Consider the following 24344-nt stretch of genomic DNA (forward strand, 5'->3'; position numbering starts at 1 on the left):
TATATAATTTATGAGCAGTTTCCTCATGGGTTCAAAAACATGGACAAGGATTTTGGATATTGACACACACACACACACACACACACACACACACACACACACACACACACACACACACACACACACACACACACACACACACACACACACACACACACACACACACACACACACACACACACTCTCTCTCTCTCTCTCTCTCTCTCTCTCTCACTCACTCACTCTCACACACACACAGAGATGGTTTAAATAATCTGAATAAGCACAGAATTGGCATGTTAACATAGGTCAGTTTTAAGTCTTTACATCAGTGATATTTTAGATGAGATTTACAAAACCACATGTGCTTGAAACATCAACAGCTGTCTTTGTTTAATTGCCACTTAACTGATCAGTCTCAGCTCTGTGCAGCAAATAACACAAACACATAACTATCTCAAGCTGTTCAGAGCCCTAGTGTAGCCGGAACGCATTCCTGCATCAGAATCACTGTCAACATAGAAACCCCTAATCAATCAGTCGATCGTTGTCATGATGTCACCACTGATTGAAGCTAATCTACCAACCAGTTCTGAAACCATCAATCTGTTGAGATGTTCTTTTCACATCTGTGCTTGCACAATACATTTTTTTCTGAAGATACGCCTAAGTTGAGCAACCTTCTACTACCTTGACAACTGGTAGAAAATATTAACTAAACTAATGCCTAATAAAACATAAATAAAAGATTGCCTTCAAAATATATTTACATGTTATGTTATATGATTATTACTATTATTTCATTTTTGCAATTCCAATGCGATACTGCTCATATAGAGGTAGGGTTAACATTTGGGCGTGTCCTGCTTTACAACATGTGCTACTCGTGGTTTTAACACAGCATTTTCTGCCTGATACAGTGATAGATTTTACATTTTATGCCTTTCAAGATTTATCTTGATCCCAAAATACAACCCATGGTGCTACCCGTGTTTTTAGAATGGTGGTAGTAAGCCAGATATCCTAATATGTGTTTTCTAACTGTAAGAAGTGCTACCCATGTTATATTAAAGATCTTATACTGGGAAAAATATTTTTTTATAGGTTAACCTATACTATTCTGAGCAGATACAGAAGGTCTGATTTTCACTGGCATATTCAGTCAGAGGGCCTCAGATTAATATTTACATTAAAATTATAATGGGTAAAATATTATATAATGTTTTATACTGTATATATATATATTATACTTTTGACTTTTGAAATTTTGCATTGTAATTAAAGGTTTAATGCAGTGACAGCAATAAATTCTGTTGTATTGTAGTACCATATTATGGCAAACAATACTACTCAAAGGCAAACAAAACCTACATTAATGTTGCATAGTACACCAAACAAACAGAGAGTGTGGGCTTAGAGAACAGGGTGGAGGAGAATCACTGGACTGTGAGGGTTTTGTCTTGGTAATTGGAAAGCACATGTTCCTGATAATTGTGTTCTGGTATGCTGTGCTTTCTCTCTCACATAGCTGCATTCTTTCTCCCTTCCTCCCTCCCTCACACTGCAGAAAGAAAGTTACGCGGTAAAGAAGACTTCTTAAATGTAGATTTTGATGAATGTGGCAATGCATGTTGGCTGAAAACTTGGAAAACGGTATCTGACTAAACTCTCAAGGTGTGGCTACGATGATCTCACTATGCCAGTGTCTCACTAAGCCTTTGTGCAACAACCAAATACATGCTCCTACTTGTGATAGGCACACACTCTCGGTCATTTAGACATGGGCAGAACACAATAAACCAGAAAGCAGAAAATGTGGTAGGTATTAAAACCTACCATAAAAACCTACTAAAAAAAAAAAAAAAAAAAAGATTAAAGTGGTATTATTCACTTCCTAAACCCTCTTCTCACCTCTCACCTCATTTTCCAGCTAGGTTATGATAGTAGTAGACTACGCTTTCAGGAGAGTTATGTCCGCACAACACCTCTCTTGAGTAATATATCCTGTTTTCCCCACCCATAAAGTTCTGGGTATACGCCCAGTGATTTGATGGGAAAAAAAGCAACTTGGGAAGATTGGAATTCACAGAAGAAGCATTTTATAGGCATTGTAGCCCACTGGCTTAACTTAGAAGAGGCAAGAATCAGCAGAAGAAAAGTTTTGTTTTACCAAAACTAGGTAAGCATTCCTATTTGATCCTAAGAGGACAAACTCTATTGTTTTATTTGATAATACTAAGTCGGTTTAGAATAAAATGGGATGGCTTTGTGGGTATTATAACACATCTGTTTCTGTGTTTAGAATATTCATCATTTATTTAACTTGCTTTGTCTTGATACCCTCGTTAAAAATAGCCTAAAGTGGTTTTCTGGTCGTAGTTTGGTCTGGTGTGCTCGCTTGTTTTAGGGAAGTTTGGGGCATTTTTCATCTTGTAAAACTGTTTTACGTCTGTTGGCTGGTTGGAAGACACGAATACAGAACTTTGGCATCAAGTGAACAGGGCTCCATGAAAAAGGTTTCGTGCCCAGTGCAAATGTGTCACTTTCCGTTTAATCCTCCTACTCTGCCTAAATATTTCAGACCTGACGCGCGACCGCAGGCTCACTTGTCCGGTGTCTTAAAGGTAGCCGATCCAATTCCTTGTAGATGTAACGCAAGCCCTTCTCCCTTTACACCAAATAAGAAACCAGAAACCAGCCTTTTATTAATTCAGAGCGTTTTCTCGGAGCCCGCGCGCGCGCGGCTTCTGCCGCAAATCCTCCGCGTGAGGTGAATAGATTCGCTCATTATTATGCGTCGTTTGCGGGGATAAGCAATGCAGTCGACCTTACGAGCGTTTGGGGGAAAGGCTCTCGATCATCTCAACCGGACGAAGCACGACCTCAATGTGTCAGCGGCGACACGGCCACCAGAACGGCGTTAATAATGAATATAGAGATAAGACAGCGATGGTGGGAGCTGTCCGATAACCCAGAGCTCGATACAACTTCCTCAACGTTGCCTTCAAGTGCTGACAGCCTGGTACACGATAAGGAAATTATTTACACCTCACGGATAGAGAGCTTTAACATTTAGGCATAGCCCACTGTAAAACACCACCACTTAATGAAAAAAATACTGAAAACTGTCATTTTTTGGACAGCACCCCAATGCTCCAAATCATTCACTAGGCCTATAGAAAAAATATTATCAATATTAGTTAGCCTATTAATATTACAAAGTATAAATTCTCTAACATAACACTTTAGTAATGACGTCAGTAGGCTATACTTTACATCCATGCATGCATATTATTATTATTTTAACGAACATTTATTTGAAAATATATATATTTTAGGTCTATGAAGTGTCCTGTATCCGCTCAGTTATTTTAGGAATCAGATCATTCCAGTCATGTTAGGGCAATGAGTTAAGTGTGATAGCTATAAGGTATGCCCTTGCAGGAAGAAGAATATCTTGAAGAAATGCCTGCACATTTTACAAGTTTATGTGTTTTGTGAGCTGAACATGAGAAATGTGAACAGTCTTATTCATTTACTCACTTTCTAATCCTCATTCTTTACATTTTCAACTAGTGATGCAAGTTTGGCATTTTTTAGTCACCATCAGGAAACAAGGGTAAACCACAAGTAGCCTGGAGGGACATCTAGAGGAGCAAGCATGGATATGCAATACTGACTTACGGCTGTTGCTATTCACAGTGTCACCACAGAAGTTGTGTTGCTTGCCAAGCTACATAATTTGCTTTAAGTTTTATGCTTTAAGTACACCAACAGTCAAGTTACTGCTGATACAACCAACAGTTAAATCTGCAAATTATTATTTTTAAATAAAAAATTTGTCTATCCAATTATAATATTATGCAATTTATAATGTAATCATATATAGCCAAATTTTTCTGGCACAAACACAATGAGTGATTTTGAATGAATGAATGAACACTCAATTACAATTAACAATATTAAACTTGGGTTACACTTTATTTTAATGTGATGTAGTTACATTGTACTTATTTAAATAAGTACTGAGTAATATTGTTAACTACATGTACTTACTATACTTACTCGTAATTGTGCATACTTTACTGTATTACTACATGTAGTAACGTGTAACTACGTCACCTTAAAATAAAGTGTTACCTAAAACTTGAACAGGTAAATTTAGAAATAGAAGTCAAATTTGCATAAGTGAGTCAAATAATAATTTTTGTAAATCTGTTCATTTACATGAAACTTCTGAACAAATCGATTCACTATAATGAATCAGACTTCACTGCATCCATCAGAATCCAGCACTGCAAAAATAAGGGATGACCGTTTAGGACAAATCGAATCTATGTATGAGACAGTTTGTTTATTCCTTCAGCTCAGCATTTAGTTGCCCTATATACTTTTGCTAAAGTAACTTATTACTGGAAAAGCTACACTACTGTCACGCTTCGGAATTTAATAGAATTTAATAATAAAATGAGTTGCTCCCCAACAATGGAGCTATTGTGTTGAGAATTGTGTGGCACTGAAGTCTGAACAAGTCTGTTGCAGTGCTTTCCAGTGTGGTTTTAGTGCTCATTTCCTTTTGGCAGCTGGCATGTTTTGCAAGGCTAAATGGGTTTTGTTGACTTCTGAATTTCACAGCATCTCATTACATGACAGTTTGTTTAGGTCCTTTGGCACTAATCACTAGGAGCACCTATCCATCATCCTGCCTGATGCTTCTTTCTTTGTCTGTCCCAGTCTGAGCTTGAGTATCACTCCTAATGAATAGCGTCCCATTTAGAACAATGACAACATATTTAAAGACAAAGACACTTCTCTCTGCAGCAAACAGCAGATTCTCACAGCCACACGCATGACCTTATTCATGCAAAGAATCTGTCTTTCCACGTCTGTAACTACAGTAATGCAATGCCACCTTGGTTGCTCAGAAGAGAAGGGAATAATAACCATTATATTCAGTAAATTCCGCCAGGTCTACCTCCAGTCATTTTCACCCAAACCCTGCCCAGGCTTCTCTGTCTAATTAGGTTAATAGAGGTCCATCAGTAATTAGGAAGACGGCAGGACAGTGGTGTAATAATGTTAGTGGTGTAGTGTAAGTATTCAGGTGTGACGTCTGTCAGATGGAAGATTTACTTGAAAGGGGTGGCCTATAGAATTACCCATACGTCACACCCACATTAAAATCACATTAATTTTGTGTGTGCATGTGAGCGTTGTAGCTTGTCTCAAAGGAAAATGCAGGGCTTGTTCAGTCAGGCTTCAAAAATCAGATTTATTGCCTACTAAAAAACTAGGAATGCATGAAATATTGGTACAATATTGGTTATCAAAAATTAGTTTTTTTTCTATATATTTTTTATTGTGCATTGTCATTTTTACATTTAGATTTCATTTGCTGTCACACTCTCTAAGCTAGTCTGTAAAAACACTAATAATTTAATAAAATTGTAATCTTTAGCAGGTCTCAAAATGAATACCAATTACATACTGTACGTTATAATGGTGTAACCTTACACCATGTAAATTTAAAATGATTCATTTTTAGGCTTTTATTTTCATTAGACAAACTAGCACAGAAATTCAATACCATTATCGTCCATAACATAAAAATGTTTTTTTTGTATTTGGTGTATTTTGCGGGATTGTGGCCTTCATTGGTGTTTTACTGTACCTTGTGTCTGTTATGGACTAGCCAGCTAAATGTCACTGGATGGAAACCCAAATTAGATCATTAATTATTTGTTAGTGTCAAATATGTGATGGGATCTTATACAGTACAAGAACATGAAATGCAGTAGGATACACTGTATATTGCTTCACTTTGTGTGTTTTTAAGGAAATGTTTAAAGGGGTACTCATCCAAGAGGAAAGGCCTGTAAGAGTGTGTATGGGCTTTTGTGTATTTTTGTTGTTGGATGAGATAGAGAGAGTGTAACAGACATGTAGCAGGCAACCCCAATGGTAATGTGAGCCTGTGGATTGAATGTCCGTTAAAGATCACAGGTTCCATTGTCTTGGTATGTATACTCTACAGCTCTACACACTCCTCCTCTGCTCCTTTCTCTCGCCTCCCTTCTTCATGCTCTTTAATTATTCTAACATCATCCCTCTCCTCAGGTCAGTCATTTTCCAATACCTGCCCTTCCTTTTTGTAATCCCAGCTGCTAAAACATCACTTACTAACACTTACTAACTAAAGAAACAACTGAAAACGATGTCTCATTATACACACAGGGTACGTTTACACAACAACGATGTACTAAAAACAGAAACGTTTTTCCTTTGCGTTTTTCGCGTACAGGCAACAAAGTTGTCAAACCCCGTTCACACCTATCCGCGAAAATGACTAAAATGCCGCATAATGCATGCAAGGCCAGCATTTTGTAAAGAAAAACTAATATGTGTGATGTCGCCGCTTTCAAAAGTTTGCATTTTCAGGCCCCCAAAACATTGTCGTGTAAATGAATGGCCAAAATGCATAAAACGTTTTCCATTTTTAGTTGAAAACAGTGTAAACGGCCACTCAGTGAAGAAAGATTAATCAGTTAACAAATGAGTATATGGAAACAACTGGGAACATGCCTAGAAACCATGACTAACACACGTAAAACTAGGAGATATAAACTAAGGGGCCATTTACACAACACCATTTTTAACTAAACTTTTTTAACTGAACTTGCGTAAATGTGGCCTAAAACAGAAACCTCATGTACTTCATGGAACCAAAATGAATTCCTAAGAGACTAATTACTACTGGAAGAAATTGCCTTCCAAACTGACCTTAAAATGATATACAGCATCTTGATCAAGTCTTGACTAACTTTTGACGTCAAATTGATATCAAGGTGCCTGCTGGGTAAATGAAACAAGTAAAAGCCGTCGTTTTTAAGAACATCAGATGGCTTTTATGGCAGGAAATTATAAAGAGTAGTGAAATATATATATATATATATATTTTTTTTTTATGTACATTTTTACTACATTATATTAGTTGTGATGAACTGGCCATCTGACAAAAGTGTATTCCTGCCTTCAGCCTGCAGACGGTGATAGGCTCCAGCATCCCTACAACCCTGATTAGAACAAGTGGTTAGAAAAATATATATAATATAAGATAATATGTCACTCTTACCTTTTTTCAGGGTAGGTATAACAAAGCTAGATCAAAATATCTCCAAGTACCCCATGGAATTATCCCATGAGGTCCACATATTGTCAGAGGATGAAAAGTGAATCAGTTTGTGTTCTGTTCTGTATATTTACGTATGTTGTCTTCTCTTTTGTACAGTTACAGATATGGAGGGTGCCATTAAAACAGTTGTTATGCAGTACCTGTCTTCAGCACGGGGAAAGGAGAGTCTGGGTGGAAAGAACTTCCAGAAGTTAGTCCAGAGTCAGCTGGGCAACATCCTGAGTGTAAGGACCTGATGTTTGACCAGATGTTTTTAACAAATCTCTCATTTTGCTCCATTTAGTTGACACATAACATGTCCATCTTAAAGATTTTATGTTAAAAATGTTCATAAAAAAATGTAATCATCTTCACAGTGCATTCACAGACACATCAGTGGATTTCTTGAACGCAATTGCCAATCAGAGGTGTATAAGTTAATCCACTCACCGCTCGAAACAAAAGTCAAAAGAGTGTGTGCCCTCAAATCCTCTCATTGTAATGGATATAATGGAACTTTGTGAGATTTTTAGTGATAATAAAAGCCTTGTTTTTCATGCTGCCAAGAGGACCAACAGCAACGTACATGCTGAAAAGCATCAGGAATGACATCCGCATATAAATGTCAAAACTAGACGTGGACGTAACTATATGTCAAACTAGACTACCCTCACTGATTTCAGAAGCACCCTCAGTGTTTTGATTCTGGAACAGGGCCAAGTAAATGCTAAAGAATTAATTATAAATAACAAAATTATTATAAATAACAAAACTATTAAATGTTTAGTTTTAAATTATTAAACTGGGATATAGCCCCCGCCCCTTTTCAGAGCTGCGCTCGTTGTCTTTTGACTTCCAGTCTGTATTTTCACAGCGATTTTGCGTGTTTATTAATGAACGGCTCGTTTTAAAATCTTCCCGGTCGACTGACATTTGTTAAGTCATCTGCTTTGAACATTACAGCCCTCATGATAACTTTCGTTAACTTTACATTAAGTAAATCCACTTCAAAAGCTAATTACTCCTGGACAGCAATGCCATAGAAATATAGAGAGCGACTGCAAAAACGGAAGTTAAAAGACAATATTCTAAAGATGGCGACGCCCTCGTTTCGCTGGCGCATAAGGTCTATAGCTTACTCTACATTATTTGTTCATGTGACAACTGTCTGACTCCCTCAGAGAGATATTCACCTCAGAAAAGAAAGTATAATATACATTAGGCTCATAGGCATTCTTCTTTTGTGATCTAAAAAAACATACAAGTAATATGGCTTTAACAGCATCAGGCTGACTAATTATTTACTGAATTTAGCTACACAATCCCATAGACCCCATACAAACTATGTGAGAGAGCGACTGCTAAATAATTGTTACAAAAGTAAAAGAGCACAGTTGGTGTTGGGGCCCATACCTGGAATTTGCTTAGGGCCGCCAAATCACTAACTCCGCCCCTACTATGCCTCATTACGCGTGTCCATTCCTGACTGGGCTAAGCTTGTTTGAGTAATGCTTAATAGTTGAGGATTCACACATTCTATCTGTCTCTCTCAGGACACTGACAGTTCCTCAGCAGTGAAGGATATGATGAAAGGACTGGATGACAACCAAGATGGGAAAGTCAGTTTCCAGGAGTACCTGACGCTGGTGGGCTACCTGGCGAACTCAATGAGTGAGCAGAAAACCACAGCCAGCGGTCCAGAAGAAGCCCCAAAACACTGATGACAGTTGATTACACTGACACTAATTTGTAACGCTGGAGTATAACACCAGTAATCGTAATGGTAAATAAGGGAGAATAGGGCTAGTTGTCACACCTTTTACTTACTAAATTGTAAAAGTCTGTATATGCACATGTGTTTTGGCCAACACAGTGTATTAATAAACTGTGTGAAATTACAATACATGAAATACATAACAAATGTTTAACTGTACTTTTGACTCAAAACCACATAGTTGCCGAGACTGGGCCCTTGTGACCCCCCCCAGTGTAACAACTAGCCCCGGTCTCTCTCTAATCCACCATACAATCTGCTATTAAACTACAATAATATGAAAGGCTTTTACATTTCAAATATATTACATTGAAATTATAATACTGTTTACATGTATTCACATTATGAAATTATGAAACAATGACCTGTGGCCAATACAAGTGCTAAAAATATGTTGTACAAGTTCCTGCTTTTTTTCCTTTGCTTTTGCCCAAATTCCATATAACAGGTTTTAATTTCAAGACTCATAAAGAATTTAAAGGTAGGGTAGGCAATGTTTTTCATAAACACTTTTTGTTAGCAATAAAAAAATAGATAAATAATCAAATAAATAAATACTTTGTACATTGTACATATATCTTCTGAGGAAGCCTCAGGACCAAAAAATATTCGTCCAATCATTGTATTCATTACAAATGCAATAACAGGATGTCATACCTGTTTGTCAATGTATGTTTTTGCATACCTCCACACACCCTGATCGCATAGACATCACACGTCATCAAAACAACGAGCTTATTCTGCGTTCACGCCGTAACTACCGTTTTTAAGGGATGGCAATGCCAAAATGAATCTGCAGCAGTCAGGTGGTACAAGTCAGAGCTATTTAAGTTGTTTATGTTCATTATTATTGTAATGTTTTGTGCTTTGAGACATGAGGTCATTTAAAGCCGTCTCTCGTGATGCTTCGCAGACTCTGCTCTGGCTGTACGCATTAGATGTGGCTTTGGAGACACTCTGAAGAGAGGGTGGGATCTAATGCTTTCAAAGCTAGCTTGCTAGCCTTTCTGAAATTGCCTACCCTACCTTTAATTGTGTTTTAACACAATGATTAGTGCTTTTAATGCTTGCTTGAAAAAAAAAAAAAAAAAAAACAAGGCATAAGAATTGAAGCCATTCTGCATTTATAGATTTACTCTTCAGCTTTGTCTATTTGGAAGAACGATGAGGTAAAATTGAACATGTTACATTACTGGAGGAATGTTTTGTATAATCTTTCAATAAAAATATGGAAAAAATGTCAAAATAGTCATTTAAGTCATTTTCAGACATGTAATACAAGCTAAACATCATGTTTAGGTACAGCATGAATACATGTTTTAATGTGTTAGTTTTCTTTAAATTTGCCCATTCGTGTGTGTGTTTGTTCTTATATGCGGAATTGTGCTTTATGAAGACACAAATGTGTGTAATGACATGGGTATTACAATGTAAACATGGTTCCTGTGTTCTCGTAAACCAAAAACATACTAAACAGTGTTTAGATTTCTGTCATGATAGGTATACAGTATAAAAACCCGTTACGCCAATGGAAGGTCCACGTAAACCGCATGTTAATGTGTGTGTGTGTTTTCAGTTGGCTGCCATATGTGTATGGACACTGTTTGAATTAACACCTGTGCAGCAGTATCAGGTGTGACAGGACCACATGTAGTCAGATGCTCACTCAACACACACACACACACACACCCCATTTCATCTTATGGCATATATGCCATTATGTTAATAATGAACATGTCAAGTCACTTTTATTTATATAGCGCTTTTTACAATATTGTTTCAAAGCAGCTTGACAGAGATAACAGGAAAATAATGCAACAAAGTTTGTCTCCAGAAGAAAATAGCGTCAGTCCAGCTTAAGTAAGTTCAGTGATGTTTCATTTTTGTTGTAAAAAAGTTATTAATTTAGTTCATTTATATATATATAGTCGCTCTGGAGAAAACCGTGATGTCATCGTCCAGCTCAGTTCAGTTCTCATAAAATGGTGTCAATGCAGGCAGATCAATAATATTGTTGAATATTAAATTAAATGTCCCCAGCCAAGCAAGCCAAAAGCCAATGGCAACAAAGGTGAAAAAAGGCGATAAAGGCGAAAAAGGTGAAATCAACTGACAGAATGGAGAAAAATTTAAACATGTTATATAATTGCTTTTACAGTAATTCTAATTATAGACTTACATACTAACATATGTGAATTTTATGTATGTATACTTAAAATACTTAAGTGCAAAATTTATTTCAAATAAATGATTCTATATATAGAATGTATAAACCATATTTTACAGCATAACTGCAAATACTGTAGAATTTCTAGAGCTGACTGTTTTTTGGGACAGCGATGTTTGTGTCTCAGTCATCAATTACAGGAGGTAAATGATTTAGTTCGGGGTGCTGAACTATCACGTCTCTAAAAGTTTAATGTGACAAGCACCAGAACATATAACTAACCTTTAGGATCAAACATATCTATTTACCTAAAAGCTTTTCTTTCAGTAAAGTCCAGGTCTTCAGAGCATGTTTATATACATGAATTGCATGTTGTTCCAATATATAAGTAGGAAATTAAATCAACAAAACAAAACAGAGTAGGCTATCTTACTTGTTTTCAATTGCTCAAGTTACCATCTAAAGCAGAAAACGTTCGCTCTTTCAATTATGTCACTGAGTGTCAACATCACATTTACTCTTTTATGCAACACTGTTTTTGTATTTTTCCCTTAACACTGTGAATGTGTAAACAGAGAGAACAAAAGGTTGGAAATAGGTAGGCAGAAATAAATGAAGGATGGATGGAAGGAGGGAGGGAGGAGTGTAAGGTATAATGGGAGGAGGACCAAGTAGGTATATAAGATGCTGGCCATCGCCTCCTGTCTTCACCAGCATTCATCTCTCATCAAGGAACAGAAGAGCAGCAATCATCTAACAGCAAGGTAAGGGAAAGCAAAGGATGGATGGAAGAACAGATTGTAATTGTGAATTTTAGTGCTTTATCCTAGATGGCTTTTGTGCTGCCTGATGCTCCTTTTGAGTTTTTGGACCAGACTGGTAAATAAAGACCTTGGCGTCTTTTGCACAAAGAAAATCATGTGCTAAATAAAAGTTTGGTGTAAATATCAGCTATTAAACAAGCCTGTTTTAAAATGGCTTTTCTGAGGCTCCCCACCTCAAGATTTGCATGGCTTGTGACTCATCTCTGTAGAAGTATCTGAGGAGGGTTTACTTCTCCTCTTAAGTTATTTTTTACAACCCAACCCAATATATATATATCAGTTAATCCATCAGGACAGGACACAGCTCAAACCCAGGGAAGTGTTATGTGTGTGTGCAGTGAGTTGTGGGCACTGAGATTGGCTCGGATTACACTTGGCCGGGTAACTTCCTCCCCAGGTTCGGAGTGTGTTCTCCAGTTTAGGATTTCACTCTTATCTGGCGAGTCACATTTCCCTTCTGTAGTTAAGTCAAGCCCCTTGTAGGATGATCTGGAAGGGGAAGTCATTGCGTTTTAAGCCGAGAATATATTACTGCTTCATTTGCAATGTTTTTACTGTTGCGGTCTAAGAAAATAAGCCTGCCTCGTGCTTTTAAATATTTAACACGAGCCAGAAATACTCCCCCTAAAGAAAACCTTTTGTGCATCGTTGAGTGCATTTCATAAGTCTAAATACAGTCACTTGATACAGTGATCTATAAATGTTTTTCTCCAGAATGTCCGCTCTAAACTCAGAGAATGCCTCTACTCTGGAGAACGCCATGCAGCTGATGATCCAGACGTTCCACAAGTACTCTGGGAATGAGGGCGACAAATATACTCTCAGTAGGCAGGAACTCAAAGAGATGCTAACGCAGGAGCTGGGCAACTACCTTGGGGTGAGGAGAGAGAGTTTTGTTTTCTTTGCGAAAGTCAAATGTTTCTAATAATCTTTACCTGCATCTCTCTTGCTCCACAGAATGCACAGGATAAGGATGCAGTAGATAAAGTTATGGGAGACCTGGATTCAAACAATGACGGTGAGGTGGACTTCACAGAGTTCGTCATCCTCGTGGGCGCCCTCACCGTCGCCTGCAATGACTTCTTCCTCGAGTATCACGAAAAGGACGAAAAGAAGAGTGACAAGAAAGAGTAGAGCTGAATTTCTCTGAACAAAAGCCAACATGACCAGTGAATGATGATGAGGGGGAAATGGGGGGAGAAAGGGAATATTTGCGTGTATGAATCTTGCTTACTGAAAAAAGTTCCACATCATTTCGTCATCCACGTTCAGTGCAATCCTGGGTTCACAAAATGCTCAATAAGGTGAAACATGTTTCCAACCCCTATTAGAAACAAAAGCATAAGAAATGAGATTGTGAGATGGTCTTTGTTGAATAATATGTGAATATGTGATTCTTCCTTTATTTTATTTTTTTTTTTTAACAATTGGAGTTGTTCATTTTAAAATAATCTCTCCATATTACAATAAACTGCAGATTTAAAAGAAATAAATGAGGTAGGTGTACTTTTTCAGTTGTGAATGTAGCAGTGATGGTATACCACTAGATTGGACATGTTAATCTTTTAAAGTTTTTTTTTTTATTCGTCAATGATATGAGGATGAAACAAAAATGGGTTTGAAGAAAAATCTAAAGAATGATTATTTAAAATGTATAGTCAGTTACAAGGGGATTGCCCAGGCTAATATTACAACTTCTAACTGAACACGCTTTTTCAGTGACAACACACTAAAATAGGTCTAAAACATTCATAAATGAATAACTTAGAAAGTTTCTCAAATGTGGAGCAGGAGACTGAGTTCTCAGACCTTCTACACCTTCAAATATTACCTAGTACCTACCACGATAGACGTGAGAACCAGTGAATAGAGTTGTGTGGACTTTCTTCCTCTAGACTACATACATCAATGCACGTCCAAATCCAATAGCTTCACTTTCTGTCTCCTGAGATACCTTCATTTTATAGATTTTTTAAGGCAGCATAGATGCAGAAATGGTCTTATTATTGGGAGATACGAGGGTCAGTGGCTCTACCATCGCAGAACGCGTAACGGCTAACTTGGATCACATGTGGCTTGATAACCAATCACATTACAGTATTGTCGTCATTAAATTTTATTCAGAATTGTGCGCCAGTCAGTTTGCGGAATGAGAAGTGCCATAAACTGAATACATTTTTTGGAGTAAACTCGAAAAATAGATCAATCTTCAGGAGTAAACATGTTGAAGATTAGCCAAGCCGTTTTCCCCCACAAAAGCAGTTTATTCAGCATAGTGAAGCCTCTTCTCCATTGACATCCATTAAAAAAAAACGGCCTCTGGTCTCTTTCCCTGCATACCTAATTGTTTTATTATTTCATCTTATTGTATTGTTTTTTTGCTAACCCTTGCCTTCAAGTGGCTTTTATAGATGTATCCTTCGCTGTCTTTGACATCCCACAATCATGTGCTTTCCATTCTGTGACATTTGAGCTAAAAAATCAAGATGGCATCTGAAAGTTGCAGTTAGTGATCAGTTTGTGTGTAAATACGTTTTTGACCACCGTTTTCCACTTCTGATGTCATTTCTAGCAAGAAATTACTATTGCAGTAATTACACATTTGCTTAGTTATCACCAAAGCTCGCTCTATTTTGCTCAATTATTATACCGTTTCGCGCAAATGCCTATAAAGTCATTGCAAAAAGGTAAAACTTTTTATGCATTTTGGCTGTTTATTTACACGACAACAGTGTTTTGGGGGCCTTGCAAATGGAAACTTTTGAAATGGAACAAGTTTTTGAAAACAATACTGTTATAGTCTCAGTGTAAAAACGTGAATTTGTGAAAACGGTGACGTCATGTGTATCACGTTTTCAGTCTATAGGCGTGTAGTAGTGTTTCTTTATAAAGTGACCAGCAACATAGTGTTGGCCCAGATCCGGCCCACATCTGGTACGCGTTGAATCCACAGGTACCAGATGTGGCCGGATCTGGGCCTATGTTGCTGTCTGGGGTGGGAATGGATATCGTTTTGACAATGTTGTCGACTTGTCTGTAGATTAGATAGATAGATAGATAGATAGATAGATAGATAGATAGATAGATAGATAGATAGATAGATAGATAGATAGACAGACAGACAGATAGACAGATATAGATCTCTCTTATATGATATTCCAATCAAATTATATGTTATTTTGAGAAAAAATTACTAATAATTAATGAATATGAAATAATAAAATATTGACTAATAGATATTCGAAAGACAAAAATGACAAAAAAAACGAGTAAGAATGAACACTGATAGTGCGTTGAGTCTTGTCCATTAGAGGGCAGTATTGAATCAAAGCTTAACAAAAGGTCTCTGGTTGTCCAGAAGGGCAGCTTGATTCTTAGTGTTTGCAGACATACTGTAGACAGTAGCTCACTCATTTAAGGAAAGACTACATGATAATGCTCATTTATTATTCAATAAAATTATATCTTCTTGCATTCTACATGAGGCATTCACTATTTTTGTCACCAGGGATGTTGGAACATACAAAAGCAAGGTTCTGTTTTATGTAGCATAAACTGAAGGTCACATTAATATAATATGTGGATGTGCATTTCCTTTCTCTAAGCTGCTCTCATGAAAAGTTGGCTTGAGGAGCTTTCATAAAGGAGGATGCGCAGCCAACTTGAAATAAGACATGAATTTATTATGTTGTCAGGAGGTGGCAATGCCAACGGATGTGAGTTTAGAGACTGGCGAAGAAGTCCATGGGCAGCAGAACAGCACAAAAGCCAAAAGTACTCTCAACCATCTTGTTTGAGGATTTAAACAGAACTGGCATTGCATTCAGTGCAAATCTTTTCAACTTTCCCTAACAGAGAAACACAAGTGTGATTTGTGTAAATAGGCCAAGAATTGTCAAACACAAAGATCTGATGAATTTCTAATCTTTATTGGACAGGATAAATGTGATCAGTTAGCCAAGGGAGGGAGGTGAGGATAGGAGGCGGCGTTTAAGTGCCAGTGTGAATAAGAAGGTGCACTCCTATTGGCCAACGCACAGATGTTTTGACACAAGAACCATTGTGATGTCACAGTTCTAGGTTATTGCAGTATTGAATAGGCTGACTTGATCGTGACATGGCATAATGTATATAGGGGGATGCTTTGTCTCTTCCCTTCATTACATTTTTCCTCTGATGAAGTAGAGATTTCAGCACTTATGGTTATGAAAGACGATTTGCTTCTTTCATGGACAGAATGCTTTAATGAACAGAGACACGACCCTGCGTGGTGAATACTGACTTTATGTCCTGTTGCTGATGTCACACAGTGAACACACAGAGATGGTGAGTCACTGGAAAGCTCCTGCCATTTAGAGCCCAAACAAAGACAAAAGTAATGCATTTATAGCTTGACTTTCACCATTTTTTTTTTAAAAAGCTAACGGTCAGGATAAGAGAATGTAATAGAGCAACTGTACTATGCAGGTTTGTGGTTTGTAAAAAGGGCTTTTTTTGCAGAGCAGTGCTGGTGAGAGAAATATGAGAGGAGGAATGAGAAAGACTAAAGAAGGATAGCATAAGTGCGAGGTCATTTGAAGCGCTCAGGAAATACAGTCGAGAAAAAAATGTAATCCATGGGTGAACATTTTTGCATAATCTGCTTTCTGAGAGATGAGTTTTGGAGATTTCCTGCTTAATGAACCGTATGGATGAAACTGATAGAGAAATCCACACTTAAAGTCTTAACTGCCAGGTAGTGGCCCGCGAATTCATTAAGGTCAAGATATGATATGCAAATAAGAAGAAGGATATGGAGGCTCAATTAGCAGAGGAAATAGCTAGCAATGCTAGCATATTGCTTCACTTTGTTTTCATGAGCAAAAGTTATTTTAAATTGTAATAATATTTAACAATATTACGGTTCTACCGTATTTTGGATCAAATACATAAATGCAGCCTTGGTGACCGTGATGGGTTACAGACCCCAAACTTTGAATGGTAATGAGGATATATAATCTGATTTTATATAATCTCTTTTTACCTGAATTTACCTTAATATTTAAATCAAATGTGTGAAACGGAGCTGAGAGTACTATACTCTTGTTAATATCTGAACGCATAAACAAATAATCCAAAATACTTAATGAACAAACAAGCATAGAATTTGTGAATGACAAGCATTCAAATTATGCTGAAATCGCTGATTTTACAATCAGTAAATAATCACCTAAAATCAAGTATTTTCCAAACTTAAGTTAACACTTAATGTGTTTTTGAATATGGAAATGGTCATAATCAATGGCTTTATATTTTCATGAGAAGCTATTATGTATTTCTAAGGCGCAAGTAATGTGGTGTGAGAGGACTGATAGGAACAGGATATCTAAAAGCGAAGGATAGCAGAAAGAGAGAAAGGGAATGAAAGGAAGATAAAGGAGGCCATACTGCTCAGAATTTCATCATGACAACTTTTCATGTCAGTTTAGTCTCTCATTGTCTCAATTTTGAACTCTCAGATTCTTTAAGACTAGTCTGTCTGTATTAACTATTATGTCCTGACCTCAGTAAAGTATTTGGGAGCTAAAGGGAGTCATTGAGCTCATCGCTCATCTGTTCAGTGTTGTACTGAAAATTCACAAGGCTTGGGACAACATTTTTATGGATGGGAACCCTCTCCCACGTCACAGAGAGTCTTAGTGGGGCTTTTTTTTTTTTTTTTTTGGCAAATTTAACTGTTTTCATAGAGCCACCAATCCTACAGTCATTGTCTATTAACACACTCACTCTTATCTCATCAGGCATCCTCCCTCTTAATGTTGTGTGTTGTAGTAATACAATTCACACAATAATAATACAATACTGCATCGAAGCCCATTCTCGAAGGACTAGATACTCGTTTTCGCACAGAAATGAGAATGTTGTTGTATTTGCAATACATGGATCATGACAGGCTTCTAGACCGTAAGAAATAAATAAGACAGATTTAATTATGAAAATCTGATAGAAATGATGTTAGAGCAGGCATTTAAGTTCATCCCTGTCTGGCTAGCTTGCATGTACAGGTAACAAACGGAAGTCATGTGACTCTTGCTTGTTTCAGAGCTCGTGGGCTGTGGATGGCTTTCTATTTGCAGAAAAGAGTGCTGATTGGCTGCTGAGCAAAGTAAACTGGTGTCTCCTTTCTCTCCGATTGGCTTGTGTGGTTTTTCACCTAAAAGGAGGGGAAGGTGGACTGGACGAAAGGCCTGAATGAGAATCCTGGACAAAATCCCCACTCTGCATGATATTCCAAAAAAGTTTCATATAAACCTAAGGTTAGTCCAGAGTGACATTTGCCCTCCCCTTCGACAGACCCCCCCTCCTCCCTTCGCCCTCCTGTCGCGACTGATGGTGGGTAGCTTCCATTGGTGTGGCGAGGGTTGGTGGACTGGTTAGTCAGCCAGGTGTGTGGGTGATAGTTTTGGCTGTGTAGTTTTGGAACAGAGGTTGAAGGAACATTCCGATCGTGCCAAAGACACACACAAACACAAAGATCCAGAGGAATAGACGGTCGATCACCATGGCGACGTACTTCCAGTCCTCACTCACCTGTGAGATAAAAAGAACAGCAGATGAAAAAGGAGTTGAAGGATGGATGGATTGAGAGAACAGTGTTGTTATTTTTAGCTAAAACTAAAACTATTAAAGTTAATAGTGATGAATCCTATTAATAGTTTTCATCAATCAAAATAATGCTGAAATAAAATACAAATATTAGTTGGAAAAACTTAGCTTCAGTGAAAATTAGAAATGCTGCCTTGGCAACAAACTGAAATTCATTTAAATTGTATATGTAATTTTAATTGAATAAATTGTAAATTTAATAAACCTTAAAATAAAATAAAACTCAAAATATATTTAAAAATATTAACAAATACTATAATATTATATAAATAATATGAAATGAACCCTACATGTGTTAAAGTAAAACTGAGGTCAGAGAAAGAATGGTGAAAAAGGGTGACATTCTTCCATTATTTACTGAATACTGTAATTTTTTGCAATCTTATCATGCTCTCCTTTTCTCTGTTCTCTAAAAATGATTTTTTTGTTGTTCACATCCGTCGAATAGAGAATGCTTTTACAATTCCAATTTAATTCATGAATTTATACTGAGGAAGCAAACAGGAAGTAGAATTGAAATCTGAATTTGAATGTAAGGATGAATTGCAATGGAAAACAATTCATTTGAACCGAATTAGTCATTTTTAACAAGAACTGAATCTATGAAAGAACTGATGAATGAAAACTGAATGTTGGCACGAGATGAGAGTCTTAAAGTTTGAAGATTTTATAGGCCTTCATATAAATTTTTGGACCATTTCCCAGACCTTTTCCCACACCATTTCCCATCACCTATTAAATTTATTTGCCCAACCCTGGTATAGGCTGCGTCCGAAAGCTTAGGCAGTGACTTGTTGCCTGACCTATCAGGCAATGACTTTGTAGGCAGCATTTGCGCACGAAGGTATCTTATAGAAAGCACAGGATTGTGGGATCTCGAAGGCAGCGAATGCCGCCTTTAAAAATCAATAAGATGAAGGTATCTCAGGAGACAGGAAGTGAAGCTAACATCGGATTCAGACGTGCATTGATGCCTTGTTCCTACTATGGAATGCGTCCTCCGAAGGCAGCATTTTTAAGTTTTCGGATGCAGCCATGATGATTTTCATAACCCCATCCCTAAATAACAATAATTGTGATTGATCTCTAAACGTCAGTCAAGCTGCTCTTCCTTAGTAGGTGGTTCTTGACCAGAATCTGCTGCAGTATGGACAGACCTTATGACGTCTATTCAAAGGTCTGGTTACGTGAGACTGTGACCATACGTCATAGTGTTAAACCTGGGCCATAGATGCCATATTTGATTTGAGAGCTGCAGCAGAGAGGAATGAATAATAATGAATGAATCAGCGAAGAAAAGTGTTCTTTTTTTTGGAGCTTTGAACTCATTACATTGCAAAAGGCAGCAAGACTCTTCAAAATTCCCCCTTTGAGTTCCATGGAAAAGATAGCAGCAAATGACTTTAGAAAGACTGGAGAGTGAGGGAATAATGACAGAATTGTAATTTTTAGGTGAAATATCCCTTTAGAAAGGCAAAATGTCAAAAAGCAAGGAAGATGTCAAATGTAAAAGAGAGACAGGACATAGATGTGTCAGATATAAAATGTGAGGGTGGGGTTAAAAAAAATTGAGAGGTAAATGGGAAATTGAATGCGAATGTGTGGGAGCGAGTGAGAAATAGAGAGAGAAGGGAGGAGAGAAGAGGGTGAAGGAAAAGGTTAATGTGAACAGAGACTTCATTCCGCCACACTGCTCTGATGAGGTGAGACACAGGGGACTTGAACCGTAACCACGGCAAAGGCTGCAAGGGAGTTGGCATGGAGACGCCTTGTTACCATGGGAATGAAACTGTGTTCAGGTCGAGATGATTGACAGAATTACTGAGTGTTGTTAATTTTACCTCATGTTGACTGTATTCCTGCTCTTAAAGAGAAACTGCTCAAGCCCACTTAAAAATATTGCTGAGTTATAAAAATATATTGCTAACTGTTCGAACTAAACAATATCTTCAAAATAATGTGAAAAGATAAAGAAAACAACTCACTAGCCATAAATCTATAATATATCCACTTATTCAGCAGTTTTCATGCTATGAAAGAGGCCCATATAAAAGATAAATAATATAAATATGTATCGAATGAACCATAAAATAGAATTAATGTAATCGTAATTTTTAATTAAATATTTTCAAAATGACAATAATTAATAAATTACAAAAGTAAAAACTATTAAGAAGTGTTCATTTATTACATATTATATTATTAATAAATATATTGTATTTTATACACAATATCTTAATATGATCAATATTATCTTTATATTTGTATTTACTTGTGTGTATACACACACACCTACACATTATATCTTATACATTACAGGTAAAACTTTTTAATAAATCTATTTTAATAAATTTTCATATATCTATTTTCATATATCTTCTTAATGAGATGTTTTCATATCTGATCACCTCCGACCTAGACTATCTACAAATAGATCAACTGGCTTTTATCACTTGGCTTCTAAAATGCACATCTTTGTCATAAAAGAAGAAAAAAATCACCTCTCGTATCATCCAGCACAATTGCTACTCTCGTACGTGAGTAATGCTGAGACTAAGACGGTGTTTGACAGAATGGGACTGTAAGCCATTTAAATGCCAACAGTGAGTGTAGTGCTGATGTGTAGCTGTGCTTTGGCTAAAGACCACATCTCTTTTTTAATGCTTCAGGACTTGCCTGTCAAAGCCTCCACATCAGAGATTATTAAACCACAAGTGTGGAGCTGCATATTGATCTGAGCATATCTGTAGGAACGTGTGTAAGCGTTCACTGAGCTCATAATGAATGCCAAGTTTTGAGTCAGGGCTGCATAATCTATTGCTCACTCCTAACAGGTTTTTGTATAATGTCCAACTTTCTTTTAGCTGTAATTGCAGCAAAATAATGTCAATACTGACATAGAAATGACTGCAAAGTGACTGGAACTGCGGCTTGGTTCAGCTCAGCTTCTATTATATGAACTTAGCACTTTTGTATCAACCACAGTTATCTCTTCATTTTTACGGTTCATCAGATACAGGTCCAGTTGTGGAGTAAGCTCAAAAGAAATGGGATCAAATACTGGTGTTACAGATATGTGCCCAATTCAAAAAGTTTTTAGGTAATATATGTTGTCTGCATGACTCTGACAAATAGGTCTGGTTTCACAGTCAGGGCTTAGATTAAGCCAGGATTATGCCTTAGTTTAATTAGGGCATTTAAGTAGCTTTTATAAACGTGCCTTTGAAAAAAAGCACTTTCTATGGAGGGACAGAAAATTCTCAGGTTTCATTAAAAAATATATTCATTTGTGTTGAAGATATTCAAAGATAAAGATGAACGAAAGACTAATGGGTTTGAAATGACGTGGGTGAGTAATTGATGATAGAATGTACAGTATGGCATTAAATATAATTATTACGGTTATCGGTTATCTGTCACATCAGCCATGGTTGTATGATTATTCAATTAGTTGTGCAGGCCAAATACATGTTAGCTTCTTAGCAACAAAGTTATTTGTTTGAACAAGAGGAAATGTTTTCATCTCATATTTCTAGTCTCAGTCACCATATTTCTGTCAGTACCACTACTATCATTTAAGGTACAACAATGAACAGGAAGAATTAATTACACTATGACTACTATGAATGATAGCATGCTGTTGTTGCTAATGTGAAACCACTCATCCGCACATTCAGAGATGTGATTATGAAAGAGAATGACTCACACTCCGGTCGTCGTCCTCGCTCTTCATGTGGTTTGCGATGAAGCGGACTCCATCTACAGCCTCCTCGAACCCTGGGCAGGCCTGGGCCAGCAGAGCCTGGGTGAGGACCGTAGGGGGCTGCTGCTTCCCCCGAGGTAGAGCAGAGCTCTGCAATGGATTCGAACCTCCTTCCCTGGCCTCTCTCCCCCCTTCCCTTATCCCGTTTAGTCCATCTGTCGAACCCCCTCCGCCACCCCCTCCACCCAACTCTGCCCCAAACTGTTTCACTGAGGCTCGGTTCACATAGCATGTGCACGCCTCATTGTTCTCTTTATTCCCTGATGAAGAGCCGCTCAGGCCCAGTCCCGCCATGAGCCCGGCAGCCAGACCCCCTCGCCCACCTTCCTGCTGTTCATTGGCACGACGGCGTTGGCGCAGACGCTGTCGCTCGCTGCTGTTTCGCGGCTGCTGCATGAAGAGCAGGGTGGGCAACTTGTTGAGGAACACCAACTTCACCCACGGAGGCATAGTGTGTGTAGTGGGTGACCGGTGATGCACGTTCAGCACGCACACGCTCGTAACAATGGAGAACGTGACCAGCACCATGGTGAACATCAGATACTTCCCGACCAGAGGGACATCGAGGGACGTGGGTGGCACGATTTTGGAGATCAGCAGCAGGAACACAGTGAGGGCCAGTAGCACTGAGATACAGAGCGTCATCTTCTCCCCACAGTCTGATGGCAGGTAGAACACTAGGATGGCCAGTGATGTGATGAGGACGCAAGGAATGATGAGGTTGATGGTGTAGAAGAGGGGTTTGCGGCGGATGATGAAGTCATACGTGATGTCTACGTAGGTTGGGTCCAAGGGGTTTTCGTTTCGACGGCCGGGCAATGCGATGATGTCCCACTCGCCGCTGGGCGTGAAATCGTCCATGCTAGCCACATCCGCGCGCAGAACCAGGTCCACTTCTGTGCGGTCGTAGGTCCACGAGCGGAAGCTCAGAGTGCAGTTTTGCTGGTCGAATGGGAAGTGCTTCACCTCAATTTTACAGGCGCTCTTATAGATTGCTGGTGGCAACCAGAATACACTTCCATCATAGGAGACGACAGCATTGGAGTAGAAAGACACCTCATACATGCCGTCAGCACTGATGAGGAAGGAGATAGAGGGGTTATGAGGTGGTTTATACTTTAAAGGAAGCTCTATCAACAGCAAATGTGTCATAATGTTGATCACGTAAAATAAATGAGCCTCGTTTCTTTTTAAAGGGTAACAGTAAAACTTACAATGGATATATATATACAGTGCTATGCATAAGTTTAGACACCCATGCTAAAGTTGACTAAAAAGAGGAATAAAAAATCATCTTTTGGAATTTAAACTTAATGCCTTAATTAAAAAAATTAGGAAAAATCCAACCTTTAAGGACACCAATTTTCTTTGTGAAAGAGTAATGTATCGTAAATAAATAAATGTTCTTCCTTAAAATACAGGGTGCATAAGTTTGGACAAAAATAGTGTGTATATACTGTATATATATATATATATATATACACTATTTTTCTTTAAGAAGGTTTAATTATAGAGTTTTAAAATTGTCTAAATTGTCCTTTTCTAGGTGGATACATTTTAGGTTATGCATTACTGATGTAATTTGTAGATAGAGATTGCTTCATGTAAATAGTGCATTACAGTGTCATAAGTCATGTGGCTATAGTTTTAATGTAGTGTTTTTCATATTTACTGCCTGACCCTGTTACTTCAAAGGTATCTTGAAGAAAACCTTAGCGTTTAGGGCCTGCTTGTGGGTGTGTCTCACACGGTTTATTAATGATACATACAGACAAACACAGGAAGGATGCTAGTATGAACTAGGCTGAATTTAAAATATCTTCCACTACGTGACATGACAGTGAGAGAGGAGAACATGCTTTATTTACAGTGAGGTCATATAATGTGACACAGGATCACTGCTAATGAGATGAAGACTGATAAGCAGGGATGTTATCTACCCTCCACTGACAGAGGAAACGAATGGGTGATGAAAAGAAAGGATAAGATATGATAAAGAAAGTAATAATCTGACTAGATAA

At 37.8% G+C, this 24344-nt stretch overlaps 3 protein-coding genes across 3 annotated transcripts in view; 2 read left to right on the forward strand and 1 right to left on the reverse strand.

Annotated features, from left to right (window-relative positions):
• Positions 1-1699: 1699 nt before the first annotated feature.
• Positions 1700-9696, forward strand: LOC307172403 (protein S100-A13). The gene is made up of 3 exons (XM_079894752.1): positions 1700-2158; positions 7268-7395; positions 8704-9696. Exons 2-3 carry the CDS (start codon positions 7276-7278, stop codon positions 8869-8871), a joined length of 288 nt encoding a protein of 95 aa, XP_079750878.1. The 5' UTR covers positions 1700-2158; positions 7268-7275; the 3' UTR covers positions 8872-9696.
• A 1910-nt stretch (positions 9697-11606) lies between these two features.
• s100t (S100 calcium binding protein T) lies at positions 11607-13274 on the forward strand. The gene is made up of 3 exons (XM_079895694.1): positions 11607-11855; positions 12630-12792; positions 12873-13274. The coding sequence occupies exons 1-3, from the start codon at positions 11776-11778 to the stop codon at positions 13047-13049; spliced, it is 420 nt and encodes a 139-aa protein (XP_079751820.1). The 5' UTR covers positions 11607-11775; the 3' UTR covers positions 13050-13274.
• Positions 13275-17618: 4344 nt separating this feature from the next.
• chrnb2 (cholinergic receptor, nicotinic, beta 2) overlaps positions 17619-24344 on the reverse strand; it is a 30087-nt gene continuing 23361 nt past the window's right edge. The window contains exons 5-6 of the mRNA XM_079895643.1: positions 22267-23398; positions 17619-18485 (exon numbers count right to left, since the gene is read on the reverse strand). Of these exons, the coding sequence (XP_079751769.1) occupies positions 18333-18485; positions 22267-23398 (1285 nt within the window). The 3' untranslated portion in view covers positions 17619-18332. The remainder of the gene's footprint in view (positions 18486-22266; positions 23399-24344) is intronic.

Source organism: Squalius cephalus, assembly GCF_949319135.1.
Source record: "Squalius cephalus genome assembly, chromosome: 15".
Classification (NCBI taxonomy): Eukaryota; Metazoa; Chordata; class Actinopteri; order Cypriniformes; family Leuciscidae; genus Squalius; species Squalius cephalus.

Bases quoted from the DNA above. Each gene is read 5' to 3' on its own strand.
- LOC307172403 (XM_079894752.1), top strand. From the start codon at position 7,276: ATGGAGGGTGCCATTAAAACAGTTGTTATGCAGTACCTGTCTTCAGCA. The intron at 7,396-8,703 runs GTAAGGACCTGA...TGTCTCTCTCAG, and splicing joins AGCTGGGCAACATCCTGAGT to GACACTGACAGTTCCTCAGC.
- s100t (XM_079895694.1), top strand. From the start codon at position 11,776: ATGCTGGCCATCGCCTCCTGTCTTCACCAGCATTCATCTCTCATCAAG. The intron at 11,856-12,629 runs GTAAGGGAAAGC...GTTTTTCTCCAG, and splicing joins AGCAATCATCTAACAGCAAG to AATGTCCGCTCTAAACTCAG. The intron at 12,793-12,872 runs GTGAGGAGAGAG...CTTGCTCCACAG, and splicing joins AGCTGGGCAACTACCTTGGG to AATGCACAGGATAAGGATGC.